The sequence below is a fragment of the Brachionichthys hirsutus genome, chromosome 16 (genome assembly GCF_040956055.1).
Source record: "Brachionichthys hirsutus isolate HB-005 chromosome 16, CSIRO-AGI_Bhir_v1, whole genome shotgun sequence".
NCBI classification, from domain to species: Eukaryota; Metazoa; Chordata; class Actinopteri; order Lophiiformes; family Brachionichthyidae; genus Brachionichthys; species Brachionichthys hirsutus.
Genome location: NC_090912.1, coordinates 3,736,644 through 3,751,150, shown reverse-complemented (window position 1 = coordinate 3,751,150; position 14,507 = coordinate 3,736,644). Strand labels below are relative to the sequence as shown.

Genomic DNA, 14,507 nt, shown 5'->3' with positions numbered 1-14,507 from the left:
CCAGGATCTCTTCTGGATTATCACCAAAAGTTAATAATCTGTTCGGAAATCTCATCAAGATCCGTCTATAACAGTTTGAGTTATCTTGCTAACGGAACGGACGGACAAACAAACAAGTCTAATCTTATCAACAGCTGTTTGTGTAGATCACGAGTTGTCGGACGGCGTCGTGACGTAACGCTGGTGACGTAACGCTGGTGACGTTTCTGGGACGTCCCGGTCCGATTGACAGACTTTAGCGCAGGCATCCGAGACCGGAGGACATTTCCCAAACATGGCTTTGAATCGGAACCAGTCGCAAAACGGTGGCGTTTTGATCAACAACGGAGAAAGGTATGTTTGATGTACTTGCGTATATGTGATAATTATATCACCCAGCTAGCTACCGCCTATCCGCTGGGCTTGTTTACCTTCTGCTTTTCAGTGCGTAGTTAGCCTAATGCTATCCCATCGCTAGCCTCCTGCTAGCTGGCCTGTTTGACGTTAGCATAGCCAACACATCTGTTCGGTTGTTGACGTTTGCGGCGGCTGTGAAGTTCATTTGGGGGAAATAAAATATTTTGTTAGCTGTTAACACGGTTTTAACATTATAGCGGCCCATTTTCGTGACAATTGATGTGGTTAGTCACGATGGCTAGCTAACTGGTTACGGTACTCCACTATCAAAACAGGAAGTTTGTTTACAAGCCCTATTTTAGCTTTAGATGCGTAACTTGTTTGGTCATATTTTGTTAGCGTCATGTTGTGAAACATATTACAAGGGGCAGTTAATTTTTAAATAATGTGAGTTATTAATTTGTGAGCGGATTACTTTATTCTATTTGCTGCTTCTTTCGTCAGTGTTGTGAGGGAATGTAAGAATGTGGAGCTGTCGTTCAGCGATGTTTCCTGCAAGACAGACCTGCTGAAGGGTACCAAGAAGGGAACCGTGTACCTCACACCATACAGGGTACGTCCAGAATTACATCATGTGCGTTACTGCTGATGATTCTAGAAGTGTGCAGTGTTTTCATTCATCTCCTCTCCTCAATGTTCGGCCTTAGTTGCTGTTCGTGTCCAGTAACACCAAGGATTGCCTGGCTTCAGCCATGTTCCCTTATTATCTGATGAAGGGCTGCAGTATCGAGCAGCCGGTTTTCGCACCCAACTACCTTAAAGGGACCGTGTCAGCCGAGCCTGGTGGTACGTCGTACTTTGATTTTACTCTCTGAACAATCAAAGATTCGAGTGTTGTCTTGTACAATTTGTGAAACGTGCAGATCATGATCATCGGATTAGAAAGTGTAAACTTTCTTTGTCGTTCTAACTATGGTTCCCTTTCTCATCAGGTGGTTGGGAGGGCCAGGCTAATTTCAAAATGTCATTCCCCAGTGGAGGAGCCATAGAGCTGGGACAGCATCTCTTCAAACTGGCCACAAATGGTTCGTACACTAGTATTAACTATTTAAATGAGCTTTAAGACAAACCCTTTAAAGAGTTGGCCCTGTACAACAGATATGTATAAGATTGAGTGAATACACTAATCTAACCACGAAGCCCTCGTTATTTGTTGCCAAATACTATTTTTTGTTTTTCTTCCTTTCTGTATTTTAGCTTCTCGTGCTGCTCCCGCCCAAAATGGCAATGCCTCTTTTGGCTATCCATCTCCTGGAATGATGACTGGTTATGGCCCAGCTCCAGCTGCTCCTCCTAGCTATGCTTACCCACCCACCGCCCAGCAGAATGGTTTCTACCAGGGACCTCCCGCTGCTGCGGCCAACATGGGCTACGCCTACCCTGCAGCCACAGCAGGTACGGAAATGGATGCCTCCTGTAATGCTTTTAGTTTGGCAAAACAGATCCTCAATCCTCAAAGTTCACTTTCTTTTTCCAATCTTTTCCGTTCATGGTGCAGAAATGCACTATAAACCCAGATTTTAGTTTTCGTGTATATCCATGCCATGTACAACACAGATATGTGTTTTTCTTCAAAATTCTTCCGGTGAAAACGCGGCTAATGCTGCTTTGCTTTATTCCTTTGTGTTCTTTTGTTCTATCGTTTGTCTTTGCTGAATAAATAACATCCTTGACTTCAAACCTCCCGTTTTTCATGTCTGCCTCTCGTGTTCTAGGAATGTACCCGTCTGGCTTTGACTACATGGCACCGCCTCCTCCCTATCCTGGGCCACCACAAAATTGGGCTGCGCCGCCTCAGAACTGGACAGCAACAGCACAACCACCTCCAGGTCTGATTCTGGCTCTCTTTATTTTTCCTCTGTGTACGTTTGTGTCGCTGCACCCGTCAGATCCGATCTGTCTGCCTCATAGTGAATCACTTCGAATCGCACTGCCAAAAAAAAGGGCTGATGATGCCTCCTCCGCTGCACAATCAAACTTCCATCTTTAAAACAGGCTCCCCTCTCCCTCGCCGTACCTGTTCCCTCTTCTAACACCTTGTGCATTTCATTGAGACCGGTCTCTCCCTGTGCACAGAGCGCACTCGGTCCGCTGTGCTGCAATGTCACTTTGGCATATCTCTATTTTAGGGAGAGCTTTAGAAGGAGGTTTACGGCTGTGCATCCTCAGGGTGTGCCAGAGTTGTCATTTATTGTGCTTCACATGACTAATACTTCTTGCACCAGCTCTCCTTGCAGCGTTAGGAGCTGCAGCATGTGGTCCTAAGTGTCCAGCTGTCATAGCCATCTGTTTTTATCTCCTTGTCTTTGTCATGCATCGTTTTATGCACAGGTGACTCCAAAGCAGCTGAAGCAGCAAGCAGTGCATATTATAATCCCAGCAATCCACACTGTGTCTACATGCCCGCGGTAAGCGGCTTTGCTCATCTTTTCCTCAGCAGAAGTTGTATGGAAATGTCATTGGAGTATTCCTTTAATGGCCCTTGTACAATATCCTTTTCTGTTTTTCCTCCCTCTCTCAGGAGCGACCTCCACCATACGCACCTTATCCAGACTCTCCCAAGAAGAAAAACAACTGAGGTTGAGGCACCATCGCTTCAATGACACTCCTCTGTCTGTTCCTCTGTGTCCCAAATGTTATTCTACATCAAGGATTAATGTTGATTGATGCTCGGTTGTAGAATACAGAAAATAAATTGTGTTTGCTAGTAGGGAAGATGTCGGCGATCCTCCAATTAATTGAAACGTATTTTAAATGCAAGAATAGCTCCCAAAGTATTTGCATCTTTGAAATACTATTTCCCCCTTTGCTTAAGTTCATTTAAAAGGATTGACAACATGTAACTAGCTTTCCTGAGACACATTAACGTTCTTAATAGTAGGATTATGTCTGATTCTCCAGCCTGTAGATGCAGGGACCTGAATGGTCATTGTTCAAACTTGGATGCAGGAGGCATTATGGGGAATGTATTTTTTAAGATGGATTTTGTTACCAAAACATTTTGTAGCAATTTTATTGATTACAATTCCTTAAGTTAACAACTCCTATTATGAAAGATGAAGTATTTTTGCAGTGTCCTTTAAGGTACTGTGTGCGTGTGTGTGTTTCATATACAGTAGTTTTGTGTTGATTGATTTTCCCACATGTATTCAGTAATACATCTGACTGATTCTCATACTGTGAATACTGGTGAAAGTTCCCTTTGGACCAACAGAATCTCATTCTGCATCCACAGTCAGTTGTAATTCATTGCACAGCCTTTACAGCCCAAATCTCACCATTACAGACATGATTTAATGCACGTAATCGAAGGTCTTGGGATTAAACAAAGCCGCGCGTGGTTGGAATGGGATCTTACATTACACATTTACGTCTGTGCAATGTTTTACTCTCACATTTTAAGGTGAGAGGTTGGGGTTACCTGAATGAACCCTGTGCTCTACATGCAGGTTCTACCGTATTCATGTATGCGACGCCGAGCTGAAACCAGAACTCTGCTCTTTGTGTAATTACGCCAGTGTGGAGTTACAGGGCCATGACGTTATATTAAGGGCCCATCGGCATTTCTGCCAGCTGTTGAAGTGAAAACCATTTATTGCTGTTTAAAGCGGGGCAAAGCGCCAACAGGTTATGTGACTACACCCGTCGTGTATCCGTTAACATCTGTCTGAAGGCCGATTTGCACACAGCTGTATTGGAAAGAGGTCTTTCTCTCTTTTGGGTTGTTTTAGTTTGCTTGAATTAATCAAAAGTCTGTATATTAATCTCTTGTTTGCAGTTCTTATATTGCTCATGCTAAATTTGACCTGTCCAAAAAAGAATCTAATAAATGAGTCAGTAATTGAGTTTGGAGTTTTCTATATTTGTTTCCCATTTTAAACATCTGATCCATTTGGATGTGCAGCGTATTACCTGGTTTCCTTTGCACCGTAGATATGGTTACCGGTAAGTTATCTTTAAATAAATTTGTATTAAAGATATTATAGTGTCGGAACGATCTCCAATAGAAATAAGACGATTATAACGTCCACACAGTTACAGAATAATATATTTATTGTGTAATGAAACACTGTCAACCCTGAACATACAAAGTCTAATCACAGGAAGTCACGCTGTACAGACGTGCCTCATAACATGGTTACAAGAGTCTGAATAAATGAAGATGGAATTGTCACGCACTAAAACATAAAACATTCACTACACACAAACGTAACGACACTTCTCCACAAAGTTCACAACGACACCAAACCCTCACAGCTTTTCCTCCCACTGACGGCATCTTTATGGCTCAACTCCGATTACGGTCCAGTTCTCTTTTCACGACAAGCCAAGTGTGCTTTTCCTAACATCTCTAATGTGCTTCCCTAAATGTCTCTGCAGACACAACGAAATTGTAAGCTATTTTAAATATGAGCTACTATGTTCTTCAGGGGGATCAGAGCTCCACGGGGGACCCTATGGGGACAAATGTGTTCTAAAACCCCCAAAACAAAACACATATTCAGTATCTCTAAATGTTACCATTTGCTGTTTCTTACTAAAGCAGTTTCTTTGAGATCTTTTCTCAGAATCAAACTGTGAAAAATACTTCAAATAAATCATCTAACCCACCTCCAAAAGCCTGTTATCACCCAGAGTTACACGAGAAGATTTTAAATTAGAAATAAAATAAAGAAAATACGAACGAATTGAAAAGCTGAACTTGTCTCATTGCCTGATTTCAGTCTCGCTGCTGCTCATGTGCGACACCCAGAAGTTTGAATGTGTAAAGGCAACACGGATAATCTACAGCCGTCCATGTTGCTCTAAATCCACCATGTTGCTATTACCCATCAAATTACTGCTAGAGCTTCAGGACTGTCAGTAGTGAAAGGGTCAGAGGTTAAATATAGGATTGTGATGAGGCTTGACTCAGATCTGGTTGAGTGGCTCTCACGGCTCCTCCTGTAGAAACCACACCTCGTTGCGGCGTCCGTAAGGCTTCAGTGGCAGGTCGTAGCTGCAGCAGAAGTACTGCTTGCGTTGGAAGGGGGCCGTCTCACCCAGGGTGCGCGTGAGACGCAGGGCCTCTGCTCGGTACTCGCTGTCCCCCGCGAAGCCGCCGAACTGCCTGTGAATGAGAAAAAAAGGCTCTTCTCCAGCTCCTGGGTCAGGTGGGGGGAGGGGTAACTGTGCTGCAGGCCAGATGAATAAACGTGTGACTCATAAATGACACCTACAGAGCGTAGACAGTCATGCCGGGCCGCTCGTCGATTCTGATGGTATTGTCGGTGGGAGTTGGGGGGCATTGATGGTGGATGGTGGGGATGCGGATGGCGACCATCAAACGGCGAGACAGAACGCCGTCATTCCGTGGGTAGACCGTCATGATGATGGGAGCCGCCGTGGGCATGGCCTCACCTTGGAGGATAATAGGAAATGTGTTTCAACATGGGGCTGAAACATAGAGGAGATCTCCTCGACCCCTCCCTACAGCGAACTGCCCGTCTCACATCATTGTGCAGATGCTAATCCATCGGAAAGCGAGACAGGCCGTGCACATCATGCGTCTATAAATAGCAGACAAATTAAATGAGGACTGTGCACGGAGGCCTGGTTTTCAGAGCGCACTGTGAGCTGGCTGAGGCTCTGGTGACCTGAGGTGTGGGGATGTGACCTGAGAGGACAGCAGTGTCTGAGTGTTAGTCAAAATGCATCGCCATTTAAGAAAGGACAATTCAGGACGGACAAAACGGAGACATGAAAAAGTCTCATCTTAATGGTCATTGATTTAGCTTCGCCGCGACTGGCTGCCGTTTGAAAGAGCTGAAAGTTAAGTGAGGAACAAGTTAGGAATGTGATTCTTAAAATAAGCTTGAATAAGGACAGAAGAAAGAAAAATTAAAACTCGTAAGAAATAAAAACAGAATTTGTTCAACATACTTGGAAAGCTTGGCAGGAGCCTGCAGGCCTTGATTTGTTAATCTGTGCTTTCATAAACTTCAGGATTTACCACTTAGATGATAAAGAGCGGTGAGTACTGAGGCTGAGGCTTTAATCAGGACTGGCTTCGCTCCTCTCGGGGGGGCTTTCAGCACATTATGGCCGTTTGCTGATTGCATTACATGACTGTGTTTTTAGGCGTGAAAATCAGGCACCACCTTTAAACATCGATTTACTCACCTTGCTCGTTGCTCCCACCGATGTACATAAGCAGCTTCCTGACGAGCTCGCCGGTCACTTGGTCGAAGGCTCGTCCCTCAGAGTAGATAACGGCGTATTTGGCACCATCGTACCGCCGCACCTCAAAGCTAACCCCATCCTGTAGCGAACAAAAGACATCTTGAGCGGTTGTGTTCTCTTGCTGTGGTTGGGTGCAGGGGGGGATGCTGGCTCAGATGTGATTCACTGGTCTGTTTTTAAGAAGCTACTGGGGTTTACAGTTCAGCGTGTGCAAACATGTGAGCGTGCACGTATGATACATACGACACAGTGACAGTGATTTGAGTCGGTGTTTTCTTTGGCTTATTTTTGTTCACTCAGCCTACAGAGAATAATGGAAAAGAGATGCACGGTCTTACATAACAGCGCAACAACCCCCCCCCCCCCTCCCCCGGATACGTAATGTTACATGAAGCAATAGTTTTGCATTAAATGCGATGAATGTGGAGGACAGTCACTCGAAGCAATGGCTTTAATGAGTTTTGAAGGAATCCGGTCACAGAAGAGACCAAGATGCAGGTTTCAAACACAGCTGCTCATTCCCCTAATGCGATTACACTTCAGGGTGCTTCACAATGCAGGGATTTGTGTTTTTGTATGATGGCTGTTAAGGATTTCATAGATCTGTGAGAAGATGTTATAAATTACTCAATGTAGCTTATTGCTTTCCATATGATTTGTTTTATTCCACATTATCCCAGCAGCAAAACTGACAACAACCAGTATCTCACTGGTTATTTTGTGCTCTCTTCCCCGGAGGAAGACTAAAATCGAAAAAATGTTGTGCGATGGATCTCGGCTTCATCTTGCCTGTGAATTCATTAAAATGTCTCCCAGTTGGGGCGGCCTGGTGGTGCGCAGTGGTAAGCACTGTTGCCTCACAGCGAGATGGTTGCAGGTTCGTCTCCGACTTGTGGCCTTTCTGTGAGGAGTTTGCACGTTCTCCCCGTGTCTGCGTGGGTTCTCTCCGGGTTCTCCGGCTTCCTCCCACCCCATCCCACCACCAAAAACATGCAGCCTAGGCTGATTGGTGACACTAAGTTGCCCGTAGGTGTGAGTGTGTGTGTGGCTGATTGTCTGTCTCTGTGTTGCCCTGCGATGGACTGGCGGCTTGTCCAGGGTGTACCCCGCCTCTCGCCCATTGACTGCTGAGATTGGCTCCAGCTTGGCCCGCGACCCGATGACGGAATAAGCGGTTGGAAAATGAATGAATGAGTGTCTCCCAGTTGCTCTATTTGTGTTCCTGACAACTTCCATCCTCCTCAATCCCATTCACAGGAGCACAAAATAAACCTGTCGAGTGGCTCTGCAATCAGCCGATGCAGCTGCAGCCATTCCAGGGCAGATATGAGATAACAATACGCTACTGTGAAGCTCAGACTTCGTGGCAGGTATCCAGGATCCTGCATAGTAATTACAAGGGTTGCGTTCTGTATGACTTGTCAGCAGGACCACCATTAACACCGTGAAAGCAGAGCCTGACTTCAGTGAAGCGGTGCAATTAGCTGGGCTGTGATGAGTCTGTGTTAGTGTGTTTGTGTGCTGAGCTGCTGTCTCATTCCAGTATGTACAGTGATCACTGTGTTCTCAGCGCTGCAGCTATTAAACCGCCTTGTCGTTTCGTGTTCCACTTGCTGCTGCTCGGTTTAACGTGTGTTTTGGGTGTCTGCGTGTCCGAGCCCTGCCGGGCTCATCCTCCCGTATTCTGTGTCAGTTTTAATTAAGAATGTAAGGTGTCTTGCGCGTTCCGCAGATCAGGTGGCGAGCTCTGATTTCAATACGCCCGCTGTTGAAAAAGTCAGTCAAGTCCAGAGATTTCAGGTGAGGCTTTGGCTCTGCTGAGCTTTTCACGGCTGTTTAAAGTGAACATGAAGAGAGAGGAATTCAACATTCGGATCAATCATAAAATCATTGATTACAGTAAAAATGTATTCCAAAAAAAAAAGAGAGCTCAGATTATTAGAAGTGTATATTTGTGTACACAGGGCAGGTGATAAATGAAACCGATGCTGACACTCAGAGGAGGAACGGGGTGTGTTTGTCAGTTTGGGACATTGTCCCTCTGTGTCATCAGCAATGAAGGGTCCGAGCGCGCACATCCAGTCCGGATCTACGGCCAATGCAGACGTGCGTCTGATCTACGTCCTTTTCCAGCACAGGGTCAGTTACTGTCCAGTGTGGTTTCACGAGCCTGCGCACACGCACGGGCGCACAAGTATCTACAGTGTCAGGATGAAAAAAAAAAAAAAACTGTGATCCGCAGCTTTACGCGCAACTCTGGAGCCCGTTAAAGCATTTATGACGTTAGTTTTGTGCGTAATTGTCTGAAGGTGACAGATAACGCAGCATCCCCGTCTTCACTCGCGTCTGTCTTGTTGATTAGAGGAAGGAAGACCTCTGGCTGGTTCTGCCCCTCGCCGCGGCTCCGCGCGCGTCCAAACAGGTTCCATGCCCGCCGGTCAAGGTTACAGAGGTTACGATAGCAGCAGGAGGAAAGGTTGATCCGCACGACCGCGTGAAACCAACCGGCCATAACGCAACCGAGATAGTGTGAAGTGCTGGATCAAATATTTATGCAGAGGACATCGAGCTCCTGCACAGGGTGGCGCGACGTCTGTGCGTAATCGCGGCGAAGTTGCGAAAAGCCACGGTGATGAATATGTGTGTGTGTGTGTGTGTGACAGGTGTCCCACGCAGCGCCTCACCTTTGTCTCACTGCTGAGCAATTTATATTCCGTCTCCTCGGTGTTTCCGAAGAGCGAATTCTTGATCATCCCAAACATGTCGCCGCTCCTCTCTGCGCTCCTGCGGTTTGTCCTCGTCCCGCTCGTCCTGCCTGCGCGTCCTTTCCTTACAAGCGTCCGACTGAGGGCTTCCTTAAACAAACCCCTGGCTGGACAGGTAACTTTGAGCAGTTGTCCAGGTGCGTAAAAGTATAGGCGTCCTCGGGAACACCGTGCGCGCCTTGTTACAAAGTGCACGAAGCTCTCTCTTCAACAGATGCCTTTTTTTTTTTTTTTTGCTCCTTGTGGAGACACAGGTTGCAGATGCTGACTCCACAGCCCGCTGCCCCAGGAATGATCGCATCAGCCTTCACTGTGACAGCTGGAGTGTCTGCGCTCCTCCTCCTCCTCCTCCTCCTCTTCATGCGTTTACGTTCACTAACTCTGCGCCTTCAGCCTCCCTGCACGGGACGAGCGCGCTGATCATGAATCTCTGGTCAGCAGCATCTCAGTCCAGAATTGCTCTGAATGGCTTTTGTTCTGGATTTCTCTCATTCTGTTTGCCTCTGTCTGTTCCAGGATGCATTAAATACAGCAGGCTGTGCAGTGGAAACATTTACATCCTGCATTTTGACTCAAGCCGTTGGTTTGTCAGAACGCATCAGACCAGGGCCGAGCATTTGTGGCCAGTTTAGGGCGCCGCGTTGGTTCACGTCTTACTCCCCGTGTCACTCTGAGTTGCTCGCTTTGGGGGTTATAGTCTATTTAAATTCACACTGAAGGCAGCATTAGTCACTGCCGTAGAGACGGGAGGAAGGAAGCAGGAAGGGTAGATTTAATGAAAAAGAGAGGGATGCTTGGAAAAGCTGAGGCCCCTGCATGAGGAGGACGTTAGACGAGAAAAAGGCAACAGAAAGAATATTCCATCCTTGCTGATGGTTCTACATAAGCTGTGAAGAGAGCGCTCAGTTAACTCATCCATACTGCAACCGTTTTGAGTTCATTACATTGTGACTGCCCTTCATCGCTGATAGCTAACAGTGTGACATGCACTGAAACTGATGCACCTTCTGTATGGAATCCCGAGTCGCTTTGAAACCTCCACGATGCTCTAGTGAAAGCGCAGAACTATTCCCTTTCTCACTTAAACCGCTTATTTCTCATAGCATTCCGTCGTTCACCTCTCACGCGATTGAGATATAAGCTGTTCAAGGCTATCCAATGATGCAGACAGAGTATATTATCATTAGCTTCTACCATGCTGTTGTCTTTTTGCTAGAAATGATTCTCTGTACCTTTGGTTCATTCATATTGGTGTTGCGTGCACACTTCTTTATCACGCATGGATTCTGAAGATTCAACAACATCATTATTGCATCAGTCTCAACAGAGTAATCGGCCACCACCACCACTGTCTGGACTCCAATAGGGGATAAATTTAATCAGTCTCTGGGTTCAGTTTGATTTTAAGCTGCATCACGCTGGTGATTTTTAACCATCGTCACTGATTTCTGATGGTATGTATCTGTTTAATAATAATAATAATACATTTTATTTATTTAGCGCTTTTCTGGAAACTCAAAGTCGCTTGAAGTTTAGCACTTTTTACTGTCGCCTTATGTGCTTGTATAAATATTGAAAGAAATTTAGTTGATAGGCATGCGAGTTGTTTGTTAATATATCACCGTTCTTAACTCAGAGACTGTGAACTGTTATACATAATGGCAAAACTGAACCAACAGATATGTACTTACACTCCTATTAAAATGTTTTATGCAATTTAAAAGTTAATAGTCAAAACACAAAAGACAGATATTGTGTACAGTATATTCACAGCTTAGCAACAAAGTATTTTACTACAATTATACACTGGCAGCAACAAAAATCATGTTCCCTCTATGCAGTCCACGATGGTATGATGTCCAGTCAGCAAGCCTCCAGTCCAGCATTTGCCTTTATGGAGCTTTACGAGGTGCTCTAGAACCAGATGAATCGATGAATGCAGGTAATTTCATCAAAGACTCGCAATCCTCTTCAAGTCTCACACCTCACGTATCCTCATTTCTCCCAACCTTTACCTCCTGGCTGTGTGGGCAACCTGAGCCCAACTAGGCCAGCCACTTCCTCTCGGCAGCGCTCCCCCTTCGCATGGTAAAGGTTGTGCAGGATCAGGTGGTTCCGGGAAGAGGCCAGCAAACACAGGTATGTGTGCGAGTCGTGGTGTGCCTCCTGCTGGGCACGGCAGTACCTTTCTCCCGTTACCTGTAGGAAGGAAAGAGGAAGGTTAGAGATGGTGAATCGATAAATCAGGTTATAACATGGGCTCAGAGTAACAAATATCTTCACTTTATAAATGGCGTCTTTGTTAACTTAATATGTCACCTTACTAAATAGACATGTACTCCTATGATCACAGGCTTCCCAAGCAGAATGCTTCTTCCTTCCATCACGGCTACATGAACTGTACATATGAAATGCTTTAAGGTCTTTACAGAGCTGGGACAAATGCACACTGACAAGCAAGGGTTGCTCCTGGCTGCTTCGCTTCAGTGACTCCACATGCATCAAACCACCCTGTTGAGTCGTGTTCTCCCAAGCATGAACAATACAGGCTGCGAGCCTATACGCTCAACAAGCCCTCATTTGACCAAGTAGCTGTAAACCCAGAATCATCCACACTTTAAATGGACATGAATGTGTTTAACGCTTTGACTGAGGAGTATTTACACATACTAATTAAAATAAATATAAGGAAGTCGCTAAAAAAACGTGGACAAACTATGAGCCCTAACAATCAAGGGAACGCCACAATAAAATACTCTGACAAATTAAATATTTATGTAGTTACTGAGAAGATTAATGTGACAATGGAGAAAAACATTGCCCATTTATGGTAGTATTACTTTAACTCGATTCCCTAGTATGAGCAACGCAGTTCTTAATAGCTTTAGCATTAATAATATATTTATCTGGTGCTGTTAACTGTCAATTAAGTATTTATTTTAGCCCTATAAAATCATACTCGATTCTGTACAGAGTATAAATTACTACTTATTATAAGCATTGGGATATGCTACAACTCGGTAGCTGCTAGCTAATGTTAGCATGCCCTTCAGCTTAACTCACCTTGAGTTTAATAGTAAATATTCAAAAGTCATGCATCACAATACCCCAGTCTTACCTTAATCATCACTATATTCCCACTTTTTTTAAATACTTAAAATACACCAATAAATAGCCAAATTGGACTTCAAAGTTATAAGAAAACGTTAGCTAAACTTAGCCATGCACTCAATACAATATCTGACGGAAGTTAGCTAGCTAGCTATGCTGACGTTACATGAAACGCAGTTACTGGGGGAAACTCGCCTTATTCTTTCGAAACTGGTCCATAACATAGCTGTAGGCTAGTGAGTTTTTATAAGTCGGTCCTTTGAGGGCACGTAATTCTTTAAGTATTCCTCGGCACACTCGCAGGGGAGATGACAGCGTCGCCATCTTTGAACCAGTGTTGTTGTGAATATGCGGCATATGAAGCCAGACAGCTTTAATCAAGCGCCGCACAGTCGATGGATCGTTCGCACAGTCACCACAAGGCGGCGATAAATCGGAGTATTGACGAGTTTGCTTACTTTTGCCAATTTAAGTTTTCCTCCAACATTTAAGAAGGTAATGTGGATTTATTGAAAAGAGAGACAGAAGGGCATGAAGAACACGCATTCAGTATGAAAATGAACCTATAAATGTCCATTCTAATGACAAAATACACATGCAGTAGGTTTGGTTTATTTTGTTTGTGCATTTTCAATTCAAAAGCGATTGGTCTATTTTCACAACACAACAGCTGCTAACCTGAATTTTTGCTTTTTTTATCTTTTTATGCATAGAGGAGATGTGTATCCATAGAAACCAGCAGAGGAAGGGGAAGAGGAGCGGCTCAGTACAACATGGGTTATATTTATAAGTGAATACGATTAAATAACATTTACATTATGACACTTCGCAACTGATATCTATCCCAAAAAGGTGAGCACTTCAGGTGACTGGCCCAAACCAGTGACCAGTGATTCCAGTATGGATGATTGACTCTAGGGGGAGCCAGTCTTTTATCAGTTTCACACACCGGTTTTTGTTTCTCGACATTTGTTGGATGGCACCTCTTTTCTCTCCTCCTCCCCATCTCGCGCTCTCTCTCTCTCTCTCTCTCTCTCTCACTCACTCACACTCTTTCAATGAATACTAATGCAGTGCGTGGGCCCACCTCACTCCCTCCCTCCTATCTTTTCACGGGGATGGGCGGGAGAGGGGAGACGGAGCTCAGTATCCTTCCTCGTGAGGCGGGCAGTGCTTGACGAGCAGCAGCACCAATGCCTTTTTCCCCCTCCCAGCAGGCTATGCTGGTGATGCTGTGCATTGCTGCTGCAACAATGTCTAACCTGTGTGAGTGGCCCCCGATAGACCAGAGTTGAGAGGGGGGGAGGACATCTGTGCCTGCTTTTTGTCATCTGGATGGGAAGTCTTTTTTGGGAGGAGAGACAGAAGAAAGCAGAAGGCAGCCGGGGAAGGGGAACAACTGGCAGCAGCCAATCCCCCCTTCCACACATAGACTGGAGACAACGGAAGCCACTGGAGTATTTGCTTTTATCTTTCGTTTTTTGTTCTTTTTTTTCCTCATCGCGCTGCTGGGAGGTGCTTTATCTTTTCATTTGCTCGCTCTCTCGATCCTCTGTCTTCTCATCTATTTCGCCATTTACCTGGTCAACAATTTTTTCCATTTATGAGCCAGACAAGGAGGGAGAGAGAGGCAGAGAGACAGAGAAAAAGAGAAAGAGAAACAGGCGGGGGATTTTTTTTGTCCCCTTTATTCTCTCCCCCCCCACCCCGCACCTCCATTCATTCTCCCTTTCCTCTCCATTGCTATCACTTCCAGCCCTTTCTATCCCTGCGCAGCCCACACTTCTTCCTCCCCTCGCTGCCTCCCTCTTCCTCCTCCCCCCCCTGTCCACCCGACTACTCCACTTACAGTCCACCCTTAACTTTGGCTACTTTTTTGACTCCACCCGTGTTTTAATTTCTTTAGAGACATTTTAATTGGCTTGCTTGTATTTCCTCTTTATGCCTTTTTCACTTTTGTACCTTTTCCTATTTCCCGCTTCTCTTTTTTCCTCCTACCATCCTATGCATCGT

The 14,507-nt window shown here is 45.2% G+C and overlaps 3 protein-coding genes across 3 annotated transcripts; 1 reads left to right on the top strand and 2 right to left on the bottom strand.

Moving 5' to 3' along the window:
* Positions 1-213: 213 nt before the first annotated feature.
* Positions 214-4,241, top strand: wbp2nl (WBP2 N-terminal like). Its single transcript, XM_068749912.1, has 8 exons — positions 214-333; positions 841-949; positions 1,044-1,182; positions 1,329-1,421; positions 1,594-1,791; positions 2,112-2,225; positions 2,728-2,804; positions 2,918-4,241. Exons 1-8 carry the CDS (start codon positions 275-277, stop codon positions 2,972-2,974), a joined length of 846 nt encoding a protein of 281 aa, XP_068606013.1. The 5' UTR covers positions 214-274; the 3' UTR covers positions 2,975-4,241.
* A 1,087-nt stretch (positions 4,242-5,328) lies between these two features.
* Positions 5,329-9,380, bottom strand: LOC137906145 (heme-binding protein 1-like). The gene is made up of 4 exons (XM_068750453.1): positions 9,303-9,380; positions 6,559-6,697; positions 5,616-5,796; positions 5,329-5,506 (listed from the first exon to the last, which is right to left on the bottom strand). Exons 1-4 carry the CDS (start codon positions 9,378-9,380, stop codon positions 5,329-5,331), a joined length of 576 nt encoding a protein of 191 aa, XP_068606554.1.
* A 1,171-nt stretch (positions 9,381-10,551) lies between these two features.
* On the bottom strand, positions 10,552-12,825 carry fmc1 (formation of mitochondrial complex V assembly factor 1 homolog). The gene is made up of 2 exons (XM_068750287.1): positions 12,690-12,825; positions 10,552-11,582 (listed from the first exon to the last, which is right to left on the bottom strand). The coding sequence occupies exons 1-2, from the start codon at positions 12,816-12,818 to the stop codon at positions 11,379-11,381; spliced, it is 333 nt and encodes a 110-aa protein (XP_068606388.1). The 5' UTR covers positions 12,819-12,825; the 3' UTR covers positions 10,552-11,378.
* Positions 12,826-14,507: the final 1,682 nt, after the last annotated feature.